Source organism: Aulonocara stuartgranti (assembly GCF_965226115.1).
Source record: "Aulonocara stuartgranti genome assembly, chromosome: 17".
Taxonomy (NCBI): domain Eukaryota; kingdom Metazoa; phylum Chordata; class Actinopteri; order Cichliformes; family Cichlidae; genus Aulonocara; species Aulonocara stuartgranti.
In genome coordinates this window covers 36443472-36456246 of record NC_138953.1, presented here as the reverse complement: position 1 = coordinate 36456246, position 12775 = coordinate 36443472, and the positions used below count along the sequence as shown (strand labels likewise).

Genomic DNA, 12775 nt, shown 5'->3' with positions numbered 1-12775 from the left:
CAACTCTCTTGCACAATGTCACTTTCTTCTGTAACTTCATTTTGATTTTCTGTAGTTGTATTTGTAAAGTTTTTGCACTCCCTCACAGCATAAGGCACTCACAGTGCTCCTGTGGCACTTTTATTTTAACTATGCTGTTTATTTATTGTAGGCTGCACTACCTTTTATTCTTTATCCTGCTGCTGCAATACAATTATTTCCCTTGTGGGTTCATTTGTCTACCTATACTAACTACCTGTCCATCCATTCATCCACCCATCGGTCTCTTATTGCATCACCATATCAAATGCTGGCACTGTGTCCGAGCAAATATGCAAAGGGTGTTGTTTGGTCTTTGCTGCTATCGCATGCAGAGTTGTGTCAATATTTAGAGTTTATTATATACTCCTCCTACAAATGATCATAACTGCCAAATTGTGACACCTGTAAGGATGCTGTGTTAAACGTGAACACAATAAAGGTGTTATTGTTATTTTTAAACAGGGCTAAACCTAAGTGATTTAACTTTGGTCAAGTTTTCCATTTGGGAACACGTCTAGACAGCTTCCAGTGTGGATGCTATCTTAGCCTCCTTCTGTCCACTTGCGCTGTGCGCTGTGCGATTTTACGATAATCCTCAAATGGCAAAAGAGCAAACATCAAGCTGTCTTTCAAATTGACTTGAATTTTGCTTGGAGGATCATTGTTGGTGAGAGCCGGGCCTACAGCTACATCTAAGCACTTTTCTGCAGTTCACAGTGGAATGGTCCACAGTTTCCAAGCCCAACGGTAGCCCGAACCACTTCCATGTGAGTCCTTCCACTCCTTGAAATTGAAAATCAATGACCATTCTGACACACAGCACACATCACAGGCACCAAGTACACTGGGACATAACATGACTAGAGAACATTTTGATCACACCTCATTTTTTTGTGCATACCTGCAACCAGGAAGTGTAAATTAAAGTAAAAAGATGAGTTTAAATTTATGGATTTCTATTTTGGATAAGTGGAGCTCAATTTTTGTGGATGAAAATTGCTTATTTCTATTCAGCTGGCTCTAGTTTAGTTTCCTATCTGTCATCATAGCGTTGAAGCCTAGACCAAAAAAAACAATAATAATAAAAAAAATAATAATAGTAACAATAACAATAATATGTAGAGGTTTCTGCAGACCATCTCATCTAATCATGGTGTTAGGAAAACTGTTGATCCTGCTGCTGATGTCTGGACCCTTTACAAAGCCAGCAAGCCCTGGGATGAACTCCAGGTTAAATCTTTTTTAAAACAATTCATTGTGAGATTGATAGCGTTTAAGAACAGTGAGCCAAGAGTTAAAAATAAAAGGTTAAATGATCTAGGCAGATTTTAGAAAACTGATGGCCCACATACCTGCCAGGTCGTATCTGGCAGGGCCAAGCCATCTGTTCCTCTCACTGTCTGAAAGCACATCTCCATAGAAGCCGTAGCCAAGCAATGAGACTGAGTATCTGAGAAAGACGTCATTGTGATGAACTGAACACACATCCATTGGCTGCGAATCACCTGTTGAGATAGTCAAACAAACAAAAAAAAAAACAAAACACAAACAATAACATGAATATGAAACTAAAATTAGTCTAATCTTTCAAAGGTTGTTGGTTCTTGTAAGTTTTTCATATTCTTTCAGCAATTTCCACTCACCCACAACGATGTGTAAAGCAGAAGTAACTGGATCGTTGGTTCCCACTGTAGCAAAGCAGATACAGTCAGTAGACCCTGTTGGGTTACGGAAACAAAGATGCGCTCCGGTTAAAGAAATAAAAATGACATACTTCTTTAATTTACCAGAAGGTTGTATCCTCTCTTTGTTTGTCTGGGTTTTCAAAGATGTGGATACATCTAATCAGTGGCTCTGGAGTGTAGTGGTTTATACAATCAACTAATAAGTCAACGGTCCCTTTCCTGCTAATTATGCAGGAAAAAAGCACATCTTATTCTTTATGCTTTGTTTTTTTTTTTTTGTTTTTTTTTTTAACGTGCCAGCATTGGTTTGGTTGTTTGATGCATCTTAGTCTACGTTCACACTGCAGGCAAAAGCGCATCAAATCCGATTTTTTTGACCCTATGCGACCCATATCCGATCATGGTATGACAGTGTGAACGGCACAAATCCGATATTTTCAAATCCGATCTGGGTCACTTTTGTATGTGGTACTGAATCCGATACATATCCGATGTTTCAGAAAGCGACTGCTGTGTGAACGGTCATGTCGCATTAAATCCGTCTTTTACGTCACTGACACAAGACAGACGCCAATTATCAGCGCCTGAGAAGACATCGCGAACGCTTCCTGAACTTAAAGCAAAAATTGGGAAACATGAAGTCCGAAGTCTTTATATTAAGGGCCATCAGTCAAACAATATTGTTTGCTCTGGGTCTAAACAGAGCGCGTTGTGTGTGACGCCTTCTTTTGCACATGCGGGCCGCTTTGAGCGTTCACACTAGAGCGCATTTGCTGTCGCATTTTATTTGTAGTGTGAACGAGCAGACAAAAAAAAAATCGGATTTGATCAAAAAATCGGAATTGAGCATTAAGACCTGCAGTGTGAACGTAGCCATAGTAACTGTCACCATGCCAGTGTCCGGCAGCCTCGCCTCTGTCAGTGCGCCCCAGGGTGGCTGTGGCTACAATGTAGCAGCCATCACCAGTGTGTGAATGTGTGTGTGAATGGGTGGATGACTGGATATGTAAAGCGCTTTGGGGTCCTTAGGGACTAGTAAAGCGCTATATAAATACAGGCCATTTACCATGTATTCACAGGTACATACTGAAAGGCCTTTTTCCTTTTAAATCCATGTCTTCCTCCTTAAGACAGGAAGTGGAGCAGATATGATATTTTCCTGTCTTCAACTCTCAGTAATTCTAAAGGTTGCAATATACACTCAGGATATGTGATGGGTACTCTGTCATGAACGCCTTCCAGCTAATCAGAAGAGACTGTGTAGCAGCTTAGCAGACACTGTTGGCACTTAAGTTTTCCAAGATGCTGATAGTGTGTGTAAAACATACTCTCATAAATTAAATCAGTCCTTACACATCATAAGCAGGGTCACGTCTCTCAAATCTTTGACCAAGTGAAGGGAATTTAGTTGAATAATTTCACTAGACGGAAGCAAGGAGACATCGTAGTCATAAAGTTAACTGATCGGATAGCTCCAGGCTATCATCAGCTCTCTTCAAGCAACAAATGAGGGATAAGAGGCATCCCTGCTTTGTGAGAAATGTTGAGTTTGACATTAAGTCTTTCAACTTGAGAGGTAATCTCTCTTTCTGCACCACATGGTGTAATTTCAGACCTATCTGCCCTACTTTGATCATCCTCAAGTGGTAATATAGACCTACTGCCACTGATGAAAGACAGAGAGCGCGAGCAAGAGAGCAAAGAGAGGAGAGTGAAATCTAACCAGTGATGTTTTGAGCTGGCTCACAGAAGCGTGACAGGGAAGATCAGGCCTGTCATTCAGTAGCGGACACAGATGAGTATGAAGATGAGCTCCCTCTCTTGCTTTTTCTGACTTTCTATGAATATCACTTATCTGGCCTTTGCTTCTTCCCCTCCGAGCTTCATAATCACATCCGAAACACTTTCCGATTGCTCCTGACAGCCCTGCACTGCCTGCTATTTTGCTGAGCATAAAAAAGGTGACATGTGCCATTTCAGTCTTCTAAAGCTACTCCGTAAAAGCCAGCTGACTTTGAATGAATATAACTGCTGCACACAGATCTTCAATGATGTTTAGTGCTCAGATCTTCAATGTTTTATTCCCCTTAAGTTGCTCAACCACAATAGCTTGCTGGCATATTCTGAGGAGAGAGCATAAACTGTCGCAAGGCAAATCCTCAGTGGAGATGCTCCATTTTTTATCTGTGTTTCCCCTAAAACTGTCTTGCCAGTAAAATCATCTCAGCAGTTAGATCATCTTTGTCTCTGGGAAAACAATGGACGCTAGATGCTTTTAAGAGCTGCTCCAAAAAGGATATTTTAGCTGTTTCAATCCTCAGTACATGAATATATTCATGGCTGCACTGGCAGTATCTTAAAAACAGCCTCAAACCAAAAAAAGCAGACCTTTGATTTAAAATATTTGGTTTTTTTTTAATCAAAATTGTCTAATTTGTGTTACCTGAAAATGTTTCCAGTAGCAAAGAAAACTAAATGAACAAATTAAGTGTTCAGTTGAGATAGATGCTGACACCCAACTGTAGTTAGTTCATACTACAGTTAGCACAATAAAGCAGCAGTGTCCCATCAGGGCAAGCAAGGGAAGGACTGCTTGTCCAGTGAAATCTATAAATAGTCATCAGTTAAAACTCAAGTAAATTCAATCTCTATTCTTTCATCTCAAACAGTGTTCTGTCTCATAAGTTTGCCCCTTTTGCATCCACTGTTTAAATTACTGTCATGTTGTTGGGCTTTTGTCTCAGGAAGCAGGATTAACTCTGCTTAATTCGGATTTCACTTGAATCTGTATTATATGTACATTTCATGGGTGTGTCCACTACCTGGTGTTAAAGGGCTGGAGCTGAGCAGGCTGAGAGACCAGCAACTTTTTCTGGTTGTTCTGTTGCACATTAAGGATAAACATCTAGTCTGTGATGGGAGAATTATCTGAGACTAGCAAGACAAACTGCTCGTCTCTGGTCCCCGCGGGCTGAGATCAGTTATGATCTATGCATTTATTACAGTAACAAACAAGTTTCCTCTCGTTAACCACTGACATGTTTGATGTAGAGGATTTAGAAAACTTTTTTTTATTAATAGGCAGGTTGACCAGCTGCAGACTTCAAGTACACTTTTAGATTTAGTAACTCTGAAATCACTTAGTTGACTGAACGACAGTTAAGTGTAACCAGCTGTTTAACTAATTTTTCATTAATATTTTTAATCCTTCAGTAGATACTGACAGTTAACCATGTCACCCAATGCTCAAGGCTTTTTTTATTTAGCCGTTTTGTTATTTATACATTTCAATATACTTTAACAGCAGTTGTGTTTTTCTGGACTTATTACACATAACGTCCTTGGGGATTATTAAAGTATTCTGATTCTTATTAGAGATATGAGGTCCTCACATGAAGCCACTACAAACACTTTTTATAGAATATAATGCATTACTACCATTAAACAGTATGTAAAGCATTACACTGAACTTAACCTTACACAACTGCAGCAATAATAAAACCCATATACAGTGGGGCAAAAAAGTATTTATTTTCCACCCTAATTTACGAATAAATTCTTTACAAATCCTACCATGTGATTCATGGATTTTTTTTTCACATTCTGTCTCTCACAGTTGAAGTGTACCTCTGGTGCAAATTACTGACCTCTGTCATCATTTTAAGTGGGGGAACTTGCACAATCGGTGGCTGACTAAATACATTTTTGCCCCACTGTAACAGTCATGGGGAACATTTTTCTGCAGTATAACAGTGCTTATGTTCAGTACTTTACAGTTTTATGTGTACTAAGATGTGTGGTATAGCTACTAAAGGAATGGTTTTAATACATTTCTTCTTCAATCATCCTTGTCAGCTAATGGTAAATATTTTAAGTATAATAGTAATAATATTTTTAAATTCTTCAACCAGGAAGGCATGCAGAAAGCTCAAAATTTCCATGCAGTGTGCAGCATAAATAAAAGAATAAAAGAGAGGCTGAACTAAATCATGAAACGCTATATGTTAGTGGTTTAAGATCTATTATTCTTTTTGGATATTCATCATCTCTCTTTGCTTTTCTGTATAAGTCACCCTGCACCACTGCAATCAAGTCTGTTCCTTTTATTGGATTTTATGAGAACTTTTTGTTTACTCCCCAAAAATCTAATGTTCGACTCTAGAGGAAGTATTAGAAAGCCACGGCTCAATGCTGAAATATACAGCATCTTCACTGGTGTTAGGAAACTACCTTTCCTGTGCATATAGGGTGTTACCACATTAACTCATTCACTGCCAGCCATTGGCAGTGAATGAGTTAAACCCATTGACTCATTCACTGCAATTGACGGCTATAGACGTCAATGGCAGTGAATGAGTTAATAAATTAATTCAGGCATGGAGACAGAGTACAGCTGAGTTTCACCCACACCAGAGGAAAAGCAGTTTATAGCTCTGACTTTGTATTGAATGACCTTGTGAGTTCCATCTGCTAGCAAAAAAAAAAAGAAAAGAAAAGAAAAAAGAAACATCGATAGAAAAGTAGTGCAATAAAGTGTGCAGGATGAGTGGGTAGGAAGGTGATACTCAGTATGCAAAACATGTATGTGTAGCAATGGGTGTGATTTTTAAAGTATGATGCATGTTTTCTTCATAAGAAATGAAACAAAAACAAACAAAAAAACAACAACTGTCCAGCAGATATGTTAAAAAAAAGAACATTTGATTGAAAGTTCAGTGGTAATTCCACAAACAACTTTACAACCAATTCCTTTTAACTTTAGCCCACGGGTCAACTACCCACTCAGTAATGGTTCAAACATGTAAACAAATGCTTTCACCAGGTAGCCATGGGCCCCAACACCATTGTGTTATCTCAGCCAGTGACAGACATTCATTCAATATATACCAGAAATTTTAGAAAAGTGGAAATTACACACTTAAAATTTTAATTTATCTGCTTGTGTAAAATGACAAAAGTCCAAATTGTGCTTGTAAGTGGCCTAAAAATCACTTACTGTGTGCCCAGCAGCTTTTTAAAAACCTATGTCATTAACATCAAGCTGTGCACAGGATAGCCTCATGCACTGTATCTCTATCCTCATGAAAATTAAAGATTTAAAAATGTCACTCAGCACGTTTCCATTTATGGCACTTGGACTGATTGACCCTCTGCAGGCCCCTGTTGGGAGCTCCTACCCTGTTGCCATAGAGATCATTGCTTTTAACTCAGAAAGCTGGGATGAAAGAGTGTGAAGTTATCGCAATTAGACTCTAAATCATGTTCTGGTGCGATTTAATGCATTTAAGACTTTTCTTTTAACTGTAGGACTACTTCAGTCCAATTTTATTTAAAAAAAAAAATCATAACCATCCATCATCCAACTTGCTGTAACTCAGTTATTTGAGACAGCAGGACCTTATGAAAGAGTCACAATTGATTTCTGACAGCAGAGAAAAAACAAGTGTGACCTCAGTTCATTCAGCTGTGGGTTATGTCATGTGTAGACAGAACATAAAAAAAACATGGATTTTTCATTTGAGAACAAAAAATAAAAATTGTGTAGGCTAATCACAATGTCTCGGGGCGTTATGTTCTACAAAGGTTTGTGCTGCAAAGATTGTAAAGTTGCAGGTTTTAAAAAGAAGACCTTGACTTCAGAAGTTGGTGTTTACCTGTGATTTTGTAGTTTTTCCATCAAAAAGAAAAACAAAAAAAACAGAAGAAAAACCCCCCAGAAAAAACAGACTAGAAAGTGACATCCATCCGCTCTTTTTAAAAACATCTTATTCAATCCAGGGTTACAGAGTAGATCGAGCCCATCTTAGCAATGGTGGGGAAGAGGCAGGACACATCCTGAATAGGTTGCTAGTACTAAAACATACAAAAAGTTGGCTACCTATAACATGCATGTCTTTGGACTGTGGGAAGAAGTCACATATCAGAGGCCCCAGTCAGTGGATTCTATCCCAGCCTTCTTGCCGTGAAGTGACAGTGCTAACCGCTGCTCCACTGATTTTAATACATTTCTAAATAATAAAGGCGACATTATTTTATCAAAATGTAGCTCAAACTTCAATGGAGCATAAGTTAGTGATGAGTTAGTAAAAATGTCTTCTGTCAATATTTGCATTTTTTTAAAATTAAAGTTTAACTTTTTTTTATTACATAAACTTCACTGGAAAAGTCTAATTTCATTTCAAATATTTATTTTGTGAAAAATAAGAGACTGAAGAGACTGATGCCACTCTGTCTGTACAATACATATAGAGCAGATTTCCCACGCATTTTTCATAATGACATGATTCCCAAAGCTCACCTGCAGGAATGATTCCTATCCGTAAAGAACATGGCACCAATTCAGCATCCGGTTGGTTCTGGTCAACACCGTGGTCATTTTGCGTCCTGGCAACCAGCCCGTGAAGGACCTCACTGAACATCCCATCTCCACCAACACACACCACCCTTGGCAGAAAAATGAAATCAACAATTCAGTAAGTGTTTGTGTCATGACTAGAGCTGGGCGATAGAACGATAACGATATGTATCGCGATATAACTTTTACTCGATAGAGAAATTAAGCTATCGCGATAGACCTCGCCGCTCTTGTCCCCTTAAAAAAAAAAAAAAAAAAAAAAAAAGGGTCAGCCAATCCAAATCAAGTAGCGCAGAGCCGAACCAATCACAGCCGCAGCGTCACGTCGCGTGACTTGTTACGTACAGCACAAGTGCCACGCCGCACGTGTGTTTGTTTGGGAAGCAGCCAGCGGGTAATGGAGCCAGCGCATAATGGAGGAAATGAGTGTGCCGACTAGAAAAATCAACCGAGCGTGACCGAAGAGAAAACAGATGATGGTTCCAATGCCGGAGAGATTGTCGAACGGAAGAGCCATAGAAGTTCCGTAGTGTGAAGGTATTTCGGCTATTTCAAGTCTGACAAAAAACAGAGTAGCGTGCACTGTAAATTGTGCCGAAAGCAAGTCTGGAAATACAATAAACTGGTGCATGCGTCACACTGTGCGCCACGTTATTGTTTCGGTGAAATGAATTTCTACAATACTGTTACTGTTAATTCTACTCTCTGCAGTGTTTACAGTGGGGCAAAAAAGTATTTAGTCAGCCACCGATTGTGCAAGTTCCCCCACCTAAAATGATGACAGAGGTCAGTAATTTGCACCAGAGGTACACTTCAACTGTGAGAGACAGAATGTGAAAAAAAAATCCATGAATCCACATGGTAGGATTTGTAAAGAAGTTATTCGTAAATCAGGGTGGAAAATAAGTATTTGGTCAATAACAAAAATACAACTCAATACTTTGTAACATAACCTTTGTTGGCAATAACAGAGGTCAAACGTTTACTATAGGTCTTTACCAGGTTTGCACACACAGTAGCTGGTATTTTGGCCCATTCCTCCATGCAGATCTTCTCGAGAGCAGTGATGTTTTGGGGCTATCGCCGAGCAACACGGACTTTCAACTCCCGCCACAGATTTTCTATGGGGTTGAGGTCTGGAGACTGGCTAGGCCACTCCAGGACTTTCAAATGCTTCTTACGGAGCCACTCCTTTGTTGCCCGGGCAGTGTGTTTCGGATCATTGTCATGTTGGAAGACCCAGCCTCGTTTCATCTTCAAAGTTCTCACTGATGGAAGGAGGTTTTGGCTCAAAATCTCACGATACATGGCCCCATTCATTCTGTCCTTAACACGGATCAGTCGTCCTGTCCCCTTGGCAGAAAAACAGCCCCATAGCATGATGTTTCCACCCCCATGCTTCACAGTAGGTATGGTGTTCTTGGGATGCAACTCAGTATTCGTCTTCCTCCAAACACGACGAGTTGAGTTTATACCAAAAAGTTCTACTTTGGTTTCATCTGACCACATGACATTCTCCCAATCCTCTGCTGTATCATCCATGTGCTCTCTGGCAAACTTCAGACGGGCCTGGACATGCACTGGCTTCAGCAGCGGAACACGTCTGGCACTGCGGGATTTGATTCCCTGCCGTTGTAGTGTGTTACTGATGGTGACCTTTGTTACTTTGGTCCCAGCTCTCTGCAGGTCATTCACCAGGTCCCCCCGTGTGGTTTTGGGATCTTTGCTCACCGTTCTCATGATCATTTTGACCCCACGGGATGAGATCTTGCGTGGAGCCCCAGATCGAGGGAGATTATCAGTGGTCTTGTATGTCTTCCATTTTCTGATGATTGCTCCCACAGTTGATTTTTTCACACCAAGCTGCTTGCCTATTGTAGATTCACTCTTCCCAGTCTGGTGCAGGTCTACAATACTTTTCCTGGTGTCCTTCGAAAGCTCTTTGGTCTTGGCCATGGCGGCGTTTGGAGTCTGACTGTTTGAGGCTGTGGACAGGTGTCTTTTATACAGACGATGAGTTCAAACAGGTGCCATTCATACAGGTAACGAGTGGGGGACAGAAAAGCTTCTTACAGAAGACGTTACAGGTCTGTGAGAGCCAGAGATTTTCCTTGTTTGAGGTGACCAAATACTTATTTTCCACCCTAATTTACGAATAAATTCTTTACAAATCCTACCATGTGAATTCATGGATTTTTTTTCACATTCTGTCTCTCACAGTTGAAGTGTACCTCTGGTGCAAATTACTGACCTCTGTCATCATTTTAAGTGGGGGAACTTGCACAATCGGTGGCTGACTAAATACTTTTTTGCCCCACTGTAAATGCTTACATATACACACAGTTACTGTCCCTCCACACACACAACTCGGTTCTGCTTCTATGCCCCAGCTTTGTTTCCTTTTTCCCACCGAGGCTTCTAGACTTCTGATTGGCCAACATTTCTGCACGGTTAGGAATCTAGCGCCACCTGCTGCTTTGGCATGTTCATAGCAGCGTTTTCCTTCATTTCTGCCTTTATGTGTGGACGGGATTCTTTTTTAAAACGAAAACGGAAAATCTCAGTTTTCAAAAATACCCGTGTACGTGTGGACGTAGCCTCAGTCTCTGACTGGAAGCGCTAATTCGTCATTCGGCTTTTGTCAGACTAAAGTAACTGTTAAAACTGTTTGAAAAGCTCAGCTATACAACAAGGAGAGATTGAGAATTTCCTTTTAGTTCTCAGTTTATTTGATATTGACAAAAGTTAGTCAGTTTTGTCTGTTCTTCTGTAAAACAAACTAAGATTTATTTTTAGAATTAATATTTTGTTTCTAAGTGGAATTGACAATTTAGTCTGTTTCGTTTGTTCTATTTTGAAACTTAAACGCTTTAGCGGCTGCCTTTTGTGTAGTTTGCAATATTTGCCTTTATTTATCTGAAAAAGTCTCATGTTCCTTAAGTACATCTACCCTGTTGAACTTATTATGGGAAATAAATATTTAAATAAAAACAAGCTGCTGATTATTTCACATTTTACTTGTGAGCAACGGCACATTTAAATCTTACAAATATAGTTATTTGGCTCATATCGTGATAGATATCGTTATCGCCTGAAATGAAAAAAACATATCGTGATATGAAAAAATCTCATATCGCCCAGCTCTAGTCATGACTCTTCTAATACACAGATTGCTGGTCATCCGGGAAGATCGACTGGATGTCACGTAATGACTTGTGTTACATGTACTTGAAATGACACACACATGCTAGAGGGAAAATAACTACACAGCTGGAGAACTGACAAAAACATCACTGAAGAGGAGGCCCAACTGTGCAAGGCCAGTAAATAAGAATATCACACTGTTCTATCAGACATAACAGCTTCTCAAGTCCAACTCATCTATAAATCTATAAATCATATGAGCTGCAGAGTAAAACCATAATGGACTCTAACCCTGCTCTGGGAGAATGAATAGCTGATGAATAGGAGCTGGAAACAACGGGGAACTCAGCTGGAAAGTAGGAGACCCTTTATATTCCATGATAAACTGTATTTTGCCATTGAATGCCAACTTTGGATCACAGACCTGAGCAGCTTCATGTACAGTTTGAGCTGAAAACCTTCATTTATTGTCAGGATTTAGATATAGAAACAGACAAATATATATATTAAAAAAAACTATAGAAAATGTTGAAATTCCAGTAAAACTTACTAGTGATATTGCTTCATTGTGACTTTTGACCACTTCATTTTACATTAACATCATCATAGACACTGGATCAGTGGTCAGTAGGGCTACCACGATTAGTCGACTAGTCACGATTACGTCGACTATTAAAATCGTCGACGACTAATTTAATAGTCGACGCATCGTTTGATGCTTTGTAAGATCCCAAAAGACGCAGGAATAAGTAGTAGTATTTAAGAGTGTAATATCGGACTGAAACAGAAGATGGCAGCACTGCATGTACAAGGATGCCAGCTGCCGTTAAACCCCGAAGAAGAAGAAGCTGTGTCCCAGAATTCATAGCGCGGCCCAGCTCAGTTGTCAACAATGGCGGAAGCTAGTTAGTTTTAATATTACTCTTATTATTCTTTCTGGGTTACAAAATAAACGATTAACATATTTTCAGGTGAGAATGTAGCTGTGTAAACCTCAAACATCTGCTCAGTTTATCAAGACACCGCATATTTTCAAAAGCGCGCCGACGTTTTCGGAGACGTCTGTTACCCACTAGGTCGATAGCTAGCCGGGGGCAAGGCTAACTAGAGCCGTGAGAACACCGGACTCCCGGCAAATCGTTTTCAAACCCACTGCCGTCTTTTGCTACTCAGGTTAAACATGATATATAAGTCACTTAGATAACTTAAAAATTATATTGTTTGTTTTTTTTTTTGTATTTTATTTGTTCCTGAGTAAATCGGTTTGGCTGAGATTAAAGTTATAGTTTTTACACAGCTGAATAAACGTCAAGCAGATTAAACTCCATTGAAACAATCTGCAAATGTCATTAAAATTTAATAAACTATCATCTTGTCTTTATTTTTAGTTAGTACATACCTTAAACACTTAAAGCTGTAAGCTAATGATAGTTATATAAGAGCAGATGCTGCTGGTGCAACAAGCTGTACGTTTTACATCCAATGGATGCATGATCTGATTAGTTGACTAATCCCAAAAATAATCAGTGACTACTCAACTATCAAAATAATCGTTTGTGGCAGCCCTACT

At 39.5% G+C, this 12775-nt stretch overlaps 2 protein-coding genes across 2 annotated transcripts in view; one reads left to right on the top strand and one right to left on the bottom strand.

The window, feature by feature from the left end:
• Window positions 1-12775, top strand: part of gramd4a (GRAM domain containing 4a) — a 471921-nt gene that overhangs the window by 125954 nt on the left and 333192 nt on the right. The window lies entirely within an intron of this gene.
• The window catches only part of cerk (ceramide kinase), a 55717-nt gene that overhangs the window by 16879 nt on the left and 26063 nt on the right, over window positions 1-12775 (bottom strand). Inside the window, exons 6-8 of the mRNA XM_082510802.1 lie at window positions 8005-8150; window positions 1665-1739; window positions 1374-1526 (exon numbers count right to left, since the gene is read on the bottom strand). Coding sequence (XP_082366928.1) covers window positions 1374-1526; window positions 1665-1739; window positions 8005-8150 — 374 coding nt within the window. The remainder of the gene's footprint in view (window positions 1-1373; window positions 1527-1664; window positions 1740-8004; window positions 8151-12775) is intronic.